Source organism: Pipistrellus kuhlii, unplaced genomic scaffold (assembly GCF_014108245.1).
Source record: "Pipistrellus kuhlii isolate mPipKuh1 unplaced genomic scaffold, mPipKuh1.p scaffold_m20_p_4, whole genome shotgun sequence".
In the NCBI taxonomy this organism is placed as follows: domain Eukaryota; kingdom Metazoa; phylum Chordata; class Mammalia; order Chiroptera; family Vespertilionidae; genus Pipistrellus; species Pipistrellus kuhlii.
In genome coordinates this window covers 69,425,390-69,442,965 of record NW_023425540.1, presented here as the reverse complement: position 1 = coordinate 69,442,965, position 17,576 = coordinate 69,425,390, and the positions used below count along the sequence as shown (strand labels likewise).

Below are 17,576 nucleotides of genomic sequence, written 5' to 3'. Positions count from 1 at the left end.
TTGGAAGCAAAGCAACTTGAGGTATACTATGGACCATTCAGGAAAATATGTTTATTTTAAACTATATGTAATGCAAAGAAATAGGCTTTATCTATTAATGGGATTATTTGTGATTAATAGTTTCAAGTGCATTACTAATAGGCAGCTCCTGATTGTTGTGCTACATCTTTCTTCTGGTGGTCATAGACAAAATACCTTTGAAGGCATCTTGATAAAAGTTGAATAATATATAGTGAATTAGACACCATTTTTTTTCATTGCTTACAATAAAGGCAGATTCAGTTATAAACCCACAGATGACACTATTATTTTATTCTTATGCAGTTTTGCTTTTTTTATGTAGTCTTTTGATGATGTCTTCTAGCTTTTATCTGCCATTCTAATCCATTCTCTCTCCTGCTGCTAGGGTGACCTTTATCCTAGTCACATTTGATCATGTCACTTCTCCTCCCCCAATATTGTAGGATAATACACACAATTGTTACCATAGCAATACTGCTAAACCCAGAGGTTATTTCTAAATCTGCACCTTTCTTTACTTCTCATCACCATTTGACATAATCCATTGCCCCTAGTTCTTGAAAATGTCTCACCTAACGTCATAGCTTATAATACCCATGTATATATACTGATAACTCACCAGTATATATCTTCAGCCTGACCACTCCTCTGGGTTCCAGGTTCATATATTTAACATCCCAAATGTAACACGTTAAATAGAAGCTGTGTATTATGTTCTCTAATTCTACTTTTTCCCTTGACATCCTCATCTCAGCTGTTTAAGTAAAAAAAAACTTAGGAAATTCCCTCTTTTCCCTCAGACCCACACCCATGCAAGTTCCCATTGGCTGTGCTTTGAAAATATGTCGTCATCTTTACTACTACCATCCTTATCCAGGCTACCATCATCTCTCATCTGAAGGTCTTCCTTCCTGTCCTCACTATAGTCAATGGCCAAAGAAATTTTTTAAAATGTTTCTTCTAATTGAAGACCTTTAGTTAATCTTAAAGAACACCAAATAACATCCAAAGTCCTCCTGAGTGGTCCTCAGGTCTCCATGATATAGCTTTTGATATCTCTCTGAGCTCATAGTCTCTCCCCTTTGCATGTTCTTTTCTAGTCACATTGGATTCTTGCTTTTCACACACATCAAGCACCTCCCCTTCTTTCTCTTTGAACTACTCTTCTTTCAGATAACTGGTCCATTATCTGAATTTATTCAAATTTCTTCTCAGTGTCACTGTCTCAAAGAGATGCTTCTGATCAACTTTTCTAAAGTAGGTCTCTATCAGTCAGATACTGCTATGTAATAAGTATCCACAAAAATCTCAGTGGCCAAAAACAGCACACAATTCCAGGTCAGCTGGGATTGGAGGATCGGATAGGGTTGGGTTATTGCCTTTCTGCTTTTCTTCAAGTTTCAGACCTGGCTGTGTTGGCTTTTCACTGCAGTATGGACTCCTATCTGCTTTATGGCTTTCATGTTTGTATCACTGGGATGTGGCATGGTTCAAGATGAATGTTTGCTCAGTAAATAAGTAAAGGAATGTAATAGAAATGAAGAGATATATAGATACACTAGAGATTAAGTAAAATAACTTCATTTAATCTCTTCTAATGTGTGAAATGATTGATTTAAGAACCTGAGATAATTCTGCCATGACTTCTATTTTATTTTCACATGCTCAGATCAAAGATCAGGCACATGTTTCTCAGGCCTGGTGAATGGTCGCTGTGCACAAGAGCTCCCGGGCAGAATGACAAAAATGCAATGCTGCTGTGAGCCTGGCCGCTGCTGGGGCCTTGGAACCATTCCTGAAGCCTGTCCCGTCAGAGGCTCTGGTGAGTGGCTGGCAGCTAGTCTCCTCAAGACAGACAGTACTAAAAAAATTTGTACTAATGTACTAATGTACTTTGCTGTTCTTTTTGAAGTCATGTCATGTCTATATTCCTATTACTGTCTTCAATGTGACTTGGGTGTTTTGGGAAGAGTTAGGGTAGCATTATTTATTTGGGATCAATTTTGACTGTACCTAATTTATTGATATTAAAATAATTCTTAAAAGTTGATTATCACTGGTCTTTGTGAAGTATTTTTAAAAGTTAATTGAATGCCCGTATTTCAATTCAGTTTTAAAACCTCCTGATCTTTCATTTCAGAGCTTGACTATCTTTGATTAGAAAGTTCAACCTCCATTTACATTTTATTTCAGGAGTACCCTTATCTTATCGTATGGTGTCCCAATTCTTAAAGATACTTTCTTTTTTCTAATGACCTGAACATTAAGAATACAAGGGTAGGAGGATGCCTCTCAATCATTTTGCTGCATTAACTGCCATATAACTGAGGCTAAATTGAAAAGTCACTTTAGAATGAATGAGCAATAGCATCTTTTATTAATATAACTAAAGGCCCGATGCATGAAGATTCATGCAAGAATGGTCTTTCCCCTGGTTGTTGGAACTGTCTTCACTCCAGTCAGAGTCACCTTTCCACCTTCCCACTCTGCCCAGAGGCCTAGAGTGGCTGGGGCTGTGTGGAACACAAGTGTCCCACCCTGCCCCTGGCCACTTAGCACCTACACAGGCAAATTAACCCGCCATCTTTGTTAATTAGCATACTCACTCCTGATTGGCTGGTGGGCGTCATGGATGTACAATCAATTTGCATCTTACTCTTTCATTAGTGTAGATATGAATAGGTAAAGTATAGTTAATATGCAATATCATAAAGGTATATCAACATGTTATTGTATTGGAAACTAATTTTTATGGAAACTAATTTTTTGAACTACGTTTGTAAAATATGTAACTATATGTACTGCTATGGAGAAAAACAAGGCACATTCTTTTAAAATCTTTAAGCTATAAAATATTAAAATCAAGTAGTAAATTTTTTAGAAAAGTTAATACATAGTATATAATTTTAGAAACTCATAGTTCTACTAGTAATAAATAATAGTAATATTAATACTAAACAATTACTTGACCTAAATAGTTTTCATTTCTTTTGATATAGTTTCCTAATTCTGAGAACAATTAAGGAAATAAAGGCAATCATTACCCTTGCTTTTTTTTCTCTCAACTTCAATACTTGGACAAATAAGAAGCAGATTTTAAAGCTTATTAAATACCATCTTCTGTTAGAATCCACATTGGAAGAAATATTACTCTAAAGCCATATTAATCCCTTAAAGAGAAGAAAAGAGATAGGAAACATGTATATTGCAATACTGAAGACATTTCAAGCACAATAAAATATATAGGATGAATTATTTAAAGCTTTAATTTTCTTCCATTTAAGTAAATTTCTTGCATTCATAGGTATATCTAGAATTTTATGTGTTTCACTAAGGGACATAAAATCAAAATACTCATAAAGACAATTCTTTGATTATGCAACTCAGTTAAAATATGGCATATAGGTTTTAATATCTTTCTGAAACATATTTTTTCTGCTGCTGTTAGCATTGAAAATATTTATCAGGATAGTGCTCTACTCATTCACATCATGTAGGCACAGATAAAGTAACACAGATTGCTTTATTATGCAGGAAGGCAGCCATTTGTATGTAACTGAACTTTCTTTTTTCTTTTTTTCTAGAGGAGTATCACAGACTTTGCATGGATGGACTTCCAATAGGAGGGATTCCAGGAAGTGCTGGTTCCAGACCTGGAGGCACTGGGGGGAACGGCTTTGCCCCAAATGGCAATGGCAATGGCTATGGCCCCGGAGGGGCAGGCTTCATCCCCATCCCTGGAGGCAATGGCTTTTCTCCCGGTGTTGGGGGAGCGGGTGTAGGGGCCGGGGGACAGGGGCCCATCATCACTGGACTAAGTGAGTGTTCACTTTTATGTAAACTCTTTACTTTTCTGTCTTAAATGATATTATAATTCCTAACTTTTTCTTTTTTCCAAAAGGCATGTGTGTGCATGTATACATATATGTGTAAAAATTTGTTTCAGGGTCTAAAATATAATGCAGTAATACAGAATTCTTAAGGAAAATATTATTTTTTGTGTTTCATTAACTTTCCAAATTGGAGAAAAGAATGAGTGGTCCAGGCTTTCTTTGAAAGGAGAGATGAGAGTACAGTGATACTCCAATCCAGATGACGCCATTCAAAAGCACGTTTTTGGTTCCAGTGTATTTCACTTGGCCCTTTGCAGCTGCCCTATTCATACAACCCTTGAATTAGTTCCAGAACCATTTCTCAACTGAGATAAACTGAATAAGGCTTGCTCTGTGCCTATCCAAATATTATAATGAAATATCTTTCTTTTCCTCACTCTTTTTTGTTGAATAACTTAAGAAATCGAGAACTATGGGCTTTAGGCCAGAATTGGCATTGGTGTACTTGACATTTGAGTTCATTCTTTTTAAAAGAGCTGCTCTTGCTAATAATATTTTATGATGTCCCACGGTGTGGTGTTTATTATTTTTGGCATATTGCCTGTATACTATATCTGAATATTCAGCACAATTACAAAAAAGGAAATGGAAAGCATTCAAATGTACAGTAGAACATTCCTGACATTTTAAAGACATTATTGTGGGCAAAGTCTCCAGATGCATTACTTAACAAATGCCAGTTACAACCATGTGTCACAAGAATATTTTTAAGATCCTCAACCTTAAAGTTTTAATACAATCTAGAATAATGTAAGCTTTTGATATATACACCTAATTAATGTACTATTAAATATGCTTTTAAAAATTAGCTCTAAAAAAAGTAATCCATGTAATGATACACTATCGCTTGTGTTTTAATTTTCCATAGCTATTCTGAACCAGACAATAGATATCTGCAAGCACCATGCTAATCTCTGTTTAAATGGACGCTGCATACCTACTGTTTCTAGCTACCGCTGTGAGTGTAACATGGGCTATAAGCAGGATGCAAATGGGGATTGCATAGGTAAGCTCATGACTCTTTAATCCTTCTTAGTCTTTGATAGCTTTTACACTGTACAGATAAATTAGACTGCATGTGATACAAAAAAAAAGTCTTTTGAAGTAAAGCTAATTCCCAAACTGTCTCTCCTGTGTGCGTGGTCTTCCTATGCTTTCTTAGCCTACTGCTGAGCTAGGCCACATCAAGAATCCCCCACCCTAAATGTTAGATTTCTGGCTCTGTCTTTCCTTGGTTAGTACAATGCTAGATGCACGGGAAATGAACTAACCATGTTAAATGAATGACTTAACATATTTTTTCTGGGACCCAGGTAGAGGCCTACTGCCACCCTTTTAATAAACTCTATGTCCAACGTAATATTGGGATTGTATGTCTTCATAGCTAGTATCCTATCTAATAAAAGACTAATATACAAATTAACCATCAGTTCACTATATCCACAAACCACATCCACCAGCCAATCAGGAGCGCATATGAACATTAACCCAACCAAAATGGCTACGGCCATGGAGCAAATAGTAAGCTTGGGTTTCCCCAGCAATGGAGGAAGCCAAGCTTTCTGCACACCCTGGCCAGCCTAGGCATCCACTCAAGGCTACAAAGTTTCAATTATATAAGATAAATGAATCCCAGATACCAGGGCCTCTGCTTGGGTTGCCGGGGGTGTGTGGCCAGCCTGCAAACCATCACAGGCCCCTCACCCAGGCTGTCCCACTCCTCAAGGGAACCCCCACCCTGATCCATGACATCCTTCAGGGCAAACCAGCTGGCCCCCACCTATGCACCAGGCCTCTATCCTATCTAATAAAAGAGTAATATGCAGATTGACCATCACTCCAACACACAAGATGGCTGCCCCCGTGTGGACACAAGATGGCTGCCACAAGATGGCCAGCAGGGAAGGGCAGTTGGGAGGGACCAGGCCTGCAAGGGGGTTGGGGGGGGCAGTTAGGGGTCACCAGGCTGGCAGGGGAGTGGTTAGGGGGTGATCAGGCTGGCAGGCAGAAAAGGTTAGGTGCAGTCAGGAAGGCAGGCAGGCAAGCAGTTGGGAGCCGGCAGTCCTGGACTGTGAGAGGGACGTCCAACTGCCAGTAGGATCGGGCCTAAATGGGCAGTCGGACATCCCCTGAGGGGTACCAGATTGGAGAGGGTGCAGGCTGGACTGAGGGACACACCCCTGGTGCATGAATTTCATGCACCAGGCCTCTAGTGTTAACATAAATCTTAAACTTATGTGTTTTACCCAAACATTATTATAGACAGTTCCATTCTAGTTTGATCTCATCACCCAGCCCTTAAAAGTTAAAATCTAGGCAGAGTTATCTTTCTATTACAATTTGTAGGGACAAAGATTAGTATTGGAGCATCTTTTCAGAAGAGAAGTTTTTAATGTTTTCCATCCTATACTCTTTCTAGTGTCAACTTCTAGCCAATTTAAGTTAGAAACAACACATTGGGATGTCAGAAAAAGCTAAAGAGGACATAAGCCCAAGTTAAAGTGGTGACTGTGTTAATTGCACCTGTGTTTTAATGAATAATAAACTGCCCTTGCTGTTTGGAAACTTCCTTTAGATACTGAGGAAGTGCTATCACATGAAAGTCAATAACTGTATTAAAGGATCAAAGACCAGGAAAATAGAATTGGGTCCATTTTGCTATTATGAGTTACTCCTGAGATCTGGAAAGTTGTCTTTACTCATCAATTTATTCTCTCTCTTTCCTGAGAATTCTAATTTAAGATGAATTTTTGTGACTCCTTTGTTGTCTAAGTCAGACTGCTGTTAGCAGTGGTTTTTAAGTCCATTTAAATTATTCTGTTTTGGAAGAGTATGAAATAATTTTTGTTGTTTTTTGGGGGGAGTGGGGCAAAGATAATCTTAGAGCCTTTCCAAATTAAAGGTGTTTGCTCAGTTGGAATATAAAGCACTTTTTCAAAAGTTACTATTTATTATGCCAATACTATCTGAGCATTTAACCATTTTGATGATGTCTTGCCCAATTACTTTAGGAGTTTAAAATATTGTGAATTTTGCCTAAAAATGCTCAGTCTACAGTGAAAATATAGGAAGAAATCAAAGTCTACAAACTGTAAAATTTAAGTGTAATATTTTCTGCACAAGGCAAAATAAAGTGGAACACTTTGAAGTGTGAGACTCAGAATAAAGAGCATGAGGTGTACATTACAGAACATGGCAGTGCTATTTATGATTACTCTTCCATTAGCTTAGAAAACCAGTGAGTGTGAAAGTCATGGATTTTAGTCTCTAGAACGTTTTTGGTGATTGCTGTCCTTCCAAAATAAAAATAAATAAGTGAGGAATTCTCTTCTCTGGGTACTGGTTCTTTAGCCAAGGGGCTACGGAAACAGCAATGAATTGGAGCTTTAGTGGCACAATACTGGCAGAGGTAATCCAGGAACTAAAGGCTTTGAGAACAGGTTCTTAAGGGAAGGGAAAGGTTCTGACCCAGCTTCTCAGAAAGTTTATCTAAAGAGAGGGGGTTGGATGCATGTTTTTCACTAGAACAGATATTCACAATGAAGTTTCTGTAAAGATACATCTACAGCACAGTTTTAATTGTTACAGTCTGTATTACAAAGCCATAGAACTTAAGGGATCTTCAACACTGCACACTGAACATGAAATTTCGTATTGGAAAGCTCATTAATTATACTTTGTATGCTTACTAACACTCTAAACTCTCTTTTTTCATTTTGCTTCATTCCTTTGGCTCAGTAGAATTGATATTATCGACCAAAAGTTTAAATGTAAGTGACTCTTAATGGGCTGAAGGTGTCTTTGAATGAATCAAAAAAACATTTAATTTTGTTTTTTTCTTTTTGTTGTGTGTGTGTGTGTGTGTGTGTGTGTGTTTTCTATGAGATTCCCCACCCCCTTTTACTAGAGAGAGCTTAATTGCATTCTGTCTGAGTGTTTATATAATTGAGGTTGGTGAGTTTGATAGAGTACAGTTCCTATTTTAAGAACATCTGTGAAAAGGGTAATCTGTTTATTAAAATGTTAAACCTGTGAATTGATTTTATTGTTGTACTCTCTGATTTAGCTGAAATTGTATATGTTAATGGCTTCTACACGTATGTGAAATGGCAAGTCATTATGCCCTCACCAGCCAGCCATGTTTTTAATTTTGCTAGTATTCAAAATACTAGTTAGTAGGCATTGCTGAGAAAAGGTGAATTAACTTTTCTTACATGTGATTTTTCTGGGAGTTGACTTTCAGACTGTTCAGATTGTCATTTGGTTGTGCAGTTCCTGAATTCTCTGATGGGTTTGCATTTAATCAGGCCTTACGGGGGTTTGAGTGTAGGAGCAAAACTAAAAAAAAATCCTGTGCCATTATTAAGATCCTAGATAAACCTGAAGCTACTGAAAATAATAGGCTTTGTTTTAATTAATTTCCATTTTTGCCCCAACCTCTGTTTGTTACTACAAAATATTATCAAGCCTCTATACTAGGGGTGTCGAACTCAATCAGAGAAGGGGCCAAAATCTAAAATCCAGCCTAAATTGCGGGCCGAATGGTTTACTGAACAGTCATAAACTGTCATTGTGATGGAAACGCAGCGGAGTGCAGTGATGACAGCGCGGTGCGGGCCACATTGCAAGGCCTGGCGGGACGGATTTGGCCCGCAGGCCTTGTGTTTGACACATGTGCTCTATACATATATAGTTGAGTTGACAAAATGATAAAGAAATCCCATAATCCAGCTATCACTTTCATTAAAACTAATAGAAGTGACAACATGTAATATAAATATATATTTTCAAAAATTTTCGATTGACTTTCTAACATTATCCTGAGGCTAGAAAAGCTATTCACTTGCCCAGACTACTAACGATAGTAAGCACAATAGCCTATTGGAACTCATGGCTGCGTCTTTACAGTGTCGATGCTTTTAATCATTGTGCATTATTCAGATTGAAAAATCATTATTTCTTGATTAAAGCAAATTTCCTTGTACTCTCCAATAGGCAATATTTTTGTAAATATCCATACTGGCCTCTGTATTTAAAGAACGGAATGTTCATTCATTTATAAATACTCTGCTATTTAGACTATTACCACCGACTAGCCTCTCAAATTTAGGGGGCCTAAATATACTTTAAACAAACATTTCTAGAAATGGAGTGAAGTCTATAATGGTTCCTTTTGCTGCTCACAGATGTTGATGAATGCACATCAAATCCCTGCACTAATGGAGATTGTGTTAACACACCTGGATCCTATTATTGTAAATGTCATGCTGGATTCCAGAGGACTCCTACCAAGCAAGCATGCATTGGTAAGGCAGTTTGCTTTCACATGTGAAAATGTTCCGTGAAATACAGCGACCCAGGCTGCTGAGGTTAAAAGTAGATTTATTAAGATAAAACATGGAATGAAATAAGCGCTGTTCCGTTATTACAGATTCCTGTTCCTTCAGAAGGGCTCCTTTTATACATAAACATTATTTGCATAAATAACCCAGGCATCGTGGAATCTGGCTTCACAAAAATTCAGTGTATCTTTCTTCCCTAAATCACAGCTTTCTTTTTCTGAGTAACACCAGTAGCATTACTGCTCTCGGATTAATGGGATTTAATATTTATAGTCATTTCACCTACTGTTTCCTGTGAACCTCACACACAGTCCAACACCAAATTATGCCTGGTCTCTACCGTGGTCCAAACTCTCTACCTCACTGCTGATTCATCTAGGAATTCTTTTCACAGATGACTCTGCTTGTCTTCTTGTCCATGTCCTATTCATCCACGAGTAGTTGCTTAAACAAACTTGCTCCAGAAGTTTTCATCACGTTGCTCTTAATCCAAATATTCTGTAGTTACCTGATTCTTACTCAGCTCCTTGCTCTGATGTTTAAGGTTTTCAACCCGTGTGTCACAAACAGCTCCCCTCGCTGCCCTCGATTAGGTTCACTGCACACCCATTTCATCTTTCTCTCTTTCCCTCTTAAATTACTCAAAGGTTTAAAATTGCTACATCTACCTACCCAAGAAAAAAGAAAAGGTTAGTGAGAAATGGAAATTTTGCTAAAGAAGCAGCATGATTTTGTATATTACATGTAAAAGTAAACTGGGTATTTAAAATTAAATTCATTATCTTACTGTTTGTATCTTTAATTATTGTAAAATAAAAATGTTTGGCCATTCTTAATTTTCCCAGATATTGATGAATGCATCCAGAATGGGGTTCTTTGTAAAAATGGTCGATGTGTGAACACAGATGGAAGTTTCCAGTGCATTTGCAATGCCGGCTTTGAATTAACTACAGATGGAAAAAACTGTGTTGGTATGGAAATTCCCTGCTCCTTTGCAAAAGATTTTTAAAGGATATACATTCTTATTTAGAAGCATATATACTATTTCCATGAAAGCTTACACAATGAATATGTGAGTTCTTCAGGTGACTCAGGGAAAATATAAATACATTTAACATAAGACTGTTTAAGTGAAACAACAGATTTTTATTTATTTCTTTTTTTGGCAAATGTTATAACAAGGAATACTTTGCTGCTTCTGGAAATTTCCTTGTAGTATATGTTTAATTGTAAGTAGCAATTATTCTTTGTAATAATTATTACTACCTACTGCATTTCACTTATTGGGGTGACAACATTGACAAGATAAAACAGGTCTCCCCCCATCCTCACTCTGGGGATATAGAAAAATGTTTGGTATATGTGAAAATCAAATTTCTAAATTTGTGTTCCTAGTGATGTCTAGTAGTACAGCAGGTACCATTACTTCACAGAAATATTCTATTCACACAGCAACACAGAGTTCACCCACTAATAAAAGTCCAGATCATTTCACTTAGTACAATGAAGTTTGTCATTGCGTCATTCTCCTTACAAAAGAAAAAAAAAAATCCCTGAAATCGTATTAACTTTTTTGGAAATCAAAATAAAAGCTACTCATGTGGTTTCAATAGCCACTAAGCACAAAATTTACTTAATTATTTTCCTTTACATCCCTTATGCACATTCCCTACACTATTTGCTCTCACTCAGTTTGCATTCATATTAGGGGGCTTCAGGGGGGTTGGGAAGAATTCGTGAGCATATGGCTCATTTACACAGTGGAATTTGATTGTTTGTGGAAGGAGAGGAAACTGGTTCCCTCAAGGCCAGGGGTGTGAGTTCCTCTCTCTCCTCCGCAGATCATGATGAATGTACAACTACCAACATGTGTTTGAATGGGATGTGCATTAATGAAGATGGCAGCTTCAAGTGCATCTGCAAACCAGGATTTGTCTTGGCTCCAAATGGGCGTTACTGTACTGGTATGTGTGGCTTTGAGATAGGAAAATCACTGTGATTGAAACCATCTTTTTTCTTTGAATGAATCACGCGAGAATTACTTCAGTTCCTTCATATGGATTTTATATTATTCACATCTCTTGCTAATTCAGTCAGGCAGGTGTCTAAAGCTTCCTAGAAAGACACATATTGTCTAGGGAACAATAATATTTTACAAAACTAATAATGATACAGGAAAAATTAGAGTATGACAGATAGGTTCTAGTAAGTCTGAAAGAGACAAGTATAAATAATTTGTCTCTGCCCTAAATTAAAAAGGGGAAGGAAAAATCTTGAAAGGTTTTCATTTTTGTGTGTTCTCAGAACTAGATTTTTGACTGTCGATTATTATTAGTTTTGAATCACATCTTTTCCATAAAGCTAATATACAGATCATTTATGATTACATCATTATCTAAAAATCTTACATTGATTTAATGAAGAAATAATTTAAATATCCTATCAGTTGTTTTTTTCATAAAGGCATTGTGTAGGCCAAGCTCTAGTGATAATTTAGCAAAAGATAATGCCTCTTAGAAATAAATAAGGCTATCTTATGTGAATACTCACAATTGGAATTTAGTAAGATGAAACAAATTTTGCAGTTCCTACTAAGAAAAAAGCTTGTTTCCCCCCCTTCGCCCCTTTTCCCCCCCGCCAGCTTCCTCATTTTAGACAAAATTAACTTTGTGGATGGTTTCTGCCTTCAATTGCACAAATTTATTTGAATACTAAATAAGACTCATACTAATCCCTATAATTTCAGTGGAATTCCAGGGACATTAGAGAGAGAAAAATCAAGACTGATTCTCATGTTTCTGAATTAAAAAAAAATGCTTCTTGACTATTCAAGAAAGGGGAGTACATGATTAAATAGAACCATTGTAGTTTTGCTGATTGAACTCATCACTCGGATGTCATCTCCAAGGTTAGCTGCCTTGGATGTAACAGAGGATATGAGATTAGCTTTATGTTCATCCAGTGTGTAGCATTACATTATAGCATGTGATTTATTTCAGAATTTCTTAAGAAAATTAAATACACATAGAAAGACAACCTAAATCTCACCAATTTCTGCTTTCTTTAAATTATTTTTTAATTTTCTTATTACAAATGTTGTAGTCTGTAAGACTTGAAATGTCCATGATTTAGCAGCCCTGTGTTTTAAAGGCTGTTTCATCATTTGAGGAGCCTTCTAATTGTGATTTACCTTTGATAATTTGAAGCAGATTGAAAATTAATAGATACCCCAAACTATTTTGATATTATGAACTGATAAAATTAATATTAAAACATTCCTCGTAGTTAGAATTGTGTGTGTTTGTATAAATAAAAAGTGATTACAAAAGTTTACCTTTTAAGAATTTGTTTCACTTAACTAATTGGGATTAAATATTATGTATATTAAACTGCATTGCCAAATAAATAATGAAAAAAATAGTAAGGCAAAAAATAGTAAGGCTGGGGTTTTTTTTCAGATGGGTAAACTTTCACTTAGTCTTTCTGAAAATGTTTCAGAGTAGTATAAAGATGCAAGATTCCCCTGGTAAATTTAATTTAAAAAATTATTATAACATCTGTTTTCCCACAAATTCAAAATTAAAAACTAAAGGTTGAAAGTATAGAGCAGAGACAACAGGTAAAAGGAAAGTTAAATTTATCCAGTCATGGCCTGGCTTGTGTTCCCCTCTGGGCAGATGTTGATGAATGCCAAACCCCAGGAATCTGCATGAATGGACATTGTATCAACAATGAAGGGTCCTTCCGCTGTGACTGTCCCCCAGGTCTGGCTGTGGGTGTGGATGGACGTGTATGCGTCGGTAAGTGAAACACTCTATAATGTGTCCCCAGTGTCCAAATAATCTTTGAAAAGGGAGGAGAGATAGTTCCATCCAGTGGAATAATGTTGAGCCATCAAAAGGAATGAAATACTAGTACATGAGAAAGCAAGGATGAGCCTTGAAAACAAGCTAAGTGGAAGAAGCCAGTTATAAAGGACCACATAAATGCAATTGCTTTCATAAGAAATGTCCATAATAGGCAGATCTACAGAGACAGAGCAAGTCAGTGGTTGCTTAGAAAAGAGAGGGCAGGGTGGCAGGAGAGGAGGTGATAGCTAAAAGGTATTTCTGTGGTAATGAAATGTTCTACAATCACTGTAGTGATGATTGTACATATCTAGTAACATGCTGAAAGCTATTGAATTATACACTTCTAAATAGATGAAATCTATGGGATATGAATCATGTATCAATAAAGCTGTTTTAAGAAATGGATAGATATCCCAGTTAGCTTCCTCAGAAGGCTCTGAGGAGAGGCCAGTCAAAAATTCTGGAGCCTGGCTGGTGTGGATCAGGGGTTGAGCATTGACCTATGTTGAGCATTGACCGATGAACCAGGCGGTCATGGTTCGATTCCTGGTCATGGGAATGTGCTTGAGTTGCAGGCTCAGTCCCCAGTAGGAAGTATGCAGGAGGCAATCTGTCAATGATTCTAATCATTGATGTTTCTTATCTCTCTCTCTCTCTCCTTCTCCCTTCCTCTCTGAAATCAATAAGAAATTGTTTTTTAAATGCCAGAGAAGAAGAAAAAAGTGTCCTTAACCTAGCATCCTTAATGATGTTAGATAACTGAGTTTCTAAATACAGTAAATTTATATATCGTAATTAATAACAAAGAAGGCAGGAAACAGGGATTATGGTTATATTTAAGTAAACTCTTATTTGTATCCACACAAAATTAAAATATAAATAATCAGTACCCTAGCTCTTGGACTTATGTCAAAAGCTAAAAATGTTTTTATATAGTTACTAGAGGCCCAGTGCACTAAATTTGTGCACAGGGGAATGTCAGTGTCTCTCAGCCCAGCCTATACCCTCTCCAATCTGGGACCCCTCAAGGGATATCCCTCTCACAATCCAGGACTGCTGGCTCCCAACCACTCAACTGCCTGCCTGCTTGCCTGATTGCCCCTAAACACTTCTGCCCATTAACCACTCCCCTACCAGCCTAATTGCTCCCCTGCCAGCCCGATTGCTCCCAACTGCCCTCCCCTGCTGGCCTGGTCACTCCTAACCGCCCTCCCTTGCCAGCCTGGTTTCTCCTAACTGTTCTCCCCTGCCAGCCTAGTCACCCCTAACTGCCCTGCCTTGCCAGCCTGGTTACCCCTAATTTCCCTCCCCTTCCAGTCTGGTTGCCCTCAACTGCCCTCCCCTATAAGCCTGGGTCCCCCCCAATTGTCCTTCTCTGCAGGCCTGGTCACCCCCAACTGCCTTCCTCTGCCACCCCAGTCACCCCTAACTTCCCTCCCCTGCTGGCCTGGTCACCCCTAGCTACTGTCTCCTACATGGCTACTGGCCTGGTCACCTCTAAGTGTCCTCCCCTGCAGGCGTGGGTCCTCCACAGCTGTCCTTTCTTGCAGGCCTGGTCTTTTCCAACTGTCCTCCCCTGCTGGACTTGATTGCCCACAGCTCCTCTCCCCTGCTGGCCACCTTGTGGTGGCCATCTTGTGTCCACATGGGGGCATCCATCTTTGTGTGTTGGAGTGATGGTCGATTTGCATATCACACTTTTATTAGATAGGATTATTCATCACTGTGCAATTAACTATAGAAACAAGAGAAAAACATGAGAAAGAATTTTATTTTAAGCCATAAGAAATTTGTTTTGGATACTTTTGTAAAAAGTGTTCCATGAAAATAATGTTACCAGTCATCAGCTTTAAAAAAACAGGAAGACAAAAATGTAATTGGCATTTCAAACCAACTGCTATGTTCTCATGATCACAGTGGCAGAGTGAGTTAGTTGTAAAAATACATTTATTGCCTTTTTTCCTCTGAAGCTTTCATGAGACCTCCAGGGTACATTAGCTATTTTGTACCCTCTATTTTCAGGTTATACTCTAAACGGCAGACATACTTATTAGTTTAAAAGTAATTTTAAGAGAAATGAAATTCTTTCTTAGGTATAGTATGATAAAGCTTTACTCTCACTGTGGGAATCAAAACATTTGGATCCCAGAGGGGCTGGAGGGGGAGGAAGATGGGAGAGGGAGAGATAAAAAAGCAACAGCAGATGGAAATAATCTGTCCATTTAAGTTCATCCACTCTGTCCCATCTAGGACTTACAAAATTTCAGCTTACAGAATTGTCAGCGCTCTGTTCAGGGATGTTTCAAATACAGCAACTACAAGAATGTAGCTCCTTCCTGCTTAGATAGCTCAAAGATTTTCAGTTGCTTTGATACATTTAGTTGACTTTTTCCTTTACCTAAAAGATTCTGTCAAAATCTACAATGAGTACCAAACCAGTTTTGGAGGGAGAAATTATTTTTATTTTAAACAACCAACATATTTTGAGCAGTTGTTAGGAATTCAGTGTTCAAAGACAAAATTATTCTCTTGTTTACATACTGAAAAGGCATCAGAAACTGCTAGAAAGCCCTCTCCGGCTTTTCACCATGGTGTCACTTAAACTTTTTAATGAAAGCACCTTTGTATGTAAAGTTATGTTACTCTTCCCATAACATGCTAAATGTGTTTTCTTCATGTCTTCTGCCTTTTGTGATGCTTTTGGAGATTCACTGATTGTTGGAGTTAATTAGAAATGAGTCACTGCGATGAATTAGTATTTTGTTCAGCATTTTAACTTTAGATTTCTTTTTTATTTGTTTTCGTTTCCCTAGATACTGAAATGTGAGTTTTTATTTTCAGAAAATTAAACTGTTTTTGTAACTACTACATTAAAGAAGGCTGACTCACAGGCAGGTATAACCTTCATGAGCAGGACATTTTCTAACTACACTGGGAGCAAGAGTACATGAGGGGAGGGGAGGAGGCAGACACTGATACTTTCCTGGGACGGCTTCAAGATTTCTGGGCTTCACTGATGTTTAAAGCCAACTTCTTCCTTGTGGTTGACTTCATGGGTCCTTTGGAGGCATTCAGCTGTCCTTCCTGAGATGCAGGCACTGCATTTTTCTTCTTTGTGGCCACTCCTTGCCCCCCAACCCTGTCTTTTATCAGTCCACTTCAGACGGTCTCTGATTCTCACCACCCCTTCACATGGTCATTTTAGGACCCTTTCCTTATGTAGCCTGTGTCAAATGCACAGAACATGCCCATCCTTGGCCTTGTTACCCATGTGAATAGAGGCTGATCTCACCTCCGACTGCACCTGTGAAAGGAATAGCAGCCCCTCACCTTGGCCTGTTGGGTATTCTGGGCAGAGGTGGGTACAGAGCTCTTCAGAGGCTTCAAAGGCTTGGAGGATAATACCAGCAACACTAAATCTATCGCTTGCTAAAAAAGAACCCCAAACAATACTTAAAACAAAACAAAAAAAACACTTCTCTTTTTATTAAAAAACTAGATGCCCCTTGCAGGAAGATTTCTGTAATAGGGCTTCCTGCTGCGGTCTCCACTGCCCCGCCTGCTTCCCTCCTTCCCCGCCCCACTGGCTTCTCTCCCTTCCCTGTGCCCACCTGCTTCCCTTCCTTTACCGAAGCTCCGCTTGCTTGCTTCTCCAAAGCTTTGCTCCCTTCTGCAGCGCTTGGCTTCTTTCCAAGCTATCTTCAGTCTTCGCTCTGGCCTGGATGTGCAAATTAACCGCCATCTTGTTTGGGTTGATTTGCATACTCACCCTGATTGGCTGGTGGGTGTAGCAAAGGCATGGTCAATTTGCATTTCTCTTTTATTAAAGAGGATTTTAATGTTGACATTTTTGCAGATGTCACCCATTTCCCTCCCACTTAGCCCACCTCCATCTATCTCTGCTTCCCCTGGCCTTCACCATACTATTGCCTGGGTCCATGCAGTATGCATATATGTTCCTGAGCTAATCCTTTCACCTTCCTATCCAGTCACTCACGCCTTACTCTCCCATCAGGCACTGGCCAGTCTGTTCTAAGTATCCATGCTTCTGCTTCCATTTTGTCAGTTTATTTTGTTCATTAGATTTCATATATAAGTGAGATCATATGGTATTTATCTTTCTCTGACTGGCTTATTTCACTTACAATAATGCTCTCTAGTTCCATCCATGCTGTTGCAAATGGTAGGAATTCCTTCTTTTTTTACAGCAGGGTAGTATTCCATTATGTAGATGTACCATAGTTTTTTAATCCACTCATCTGCTGATGGGCATTTAGGTTGTTTCCAAATCTTAGCTATTGAAAATTGTGCTGCTATGAACATAGCTGTGCATATATTCTTTCTGATTGGTGCTCCTGATTTCTTGGGATATATTCCTGGAAGTGGGATTACTGGGTCAAATGGGAGTTCCATTTTTAGTTTTTTGAGCAAATGCCATACTGTTTTCCACAGTGGCTGCACCAGTCTGC

At 38.2% G+C, this 17,576-nt stretch overlaps 1 protein-coding gene across 3 annotated transcripts in view; it reads left to right on the top strand.

The window, feature by feature from the left end:
• FBN2 (fibrillin 2) overlaps nt 1–17,576 on the top strand; it is a 234,378-nt gene that overhangs the window by 122,311 nt on the left and 94,491 nt on the right. For 2 of the 3 annotated variants that reach the window (XM_036410158.1, XM_036410159.2), the window contains exons 9-15: nt 1,691–1,843; nt 3,606–3,839; nt 4,783–4,920; nt 9,101–9,220; nt 10,102–10,227; nt 11,098–11,220; nt 12,934–13,056. In XM_036410158.1, the coding sequence (XP_036266051.1) occupies nt 1,691–1,843; nt 3,606–3,839; nt 4,783–4,920; nt 9,101–9,220; nt 10,102–10,227; nt 11,098–11,220; nt 12,934–13,056 (1,017 nt within the window). The remainder of the gene's footprint in view (nt 1–1,690; nt 1,844–3,605; nt 3,840–4,782; nt 4,921–9,100; nt 9,221–10,101; nt 10,228–11,097; nt 11,221–12,933; nt 13,057–17,576) is intronic. The other variant, XM_036410160.2, reaches the window with a different exon arrangement.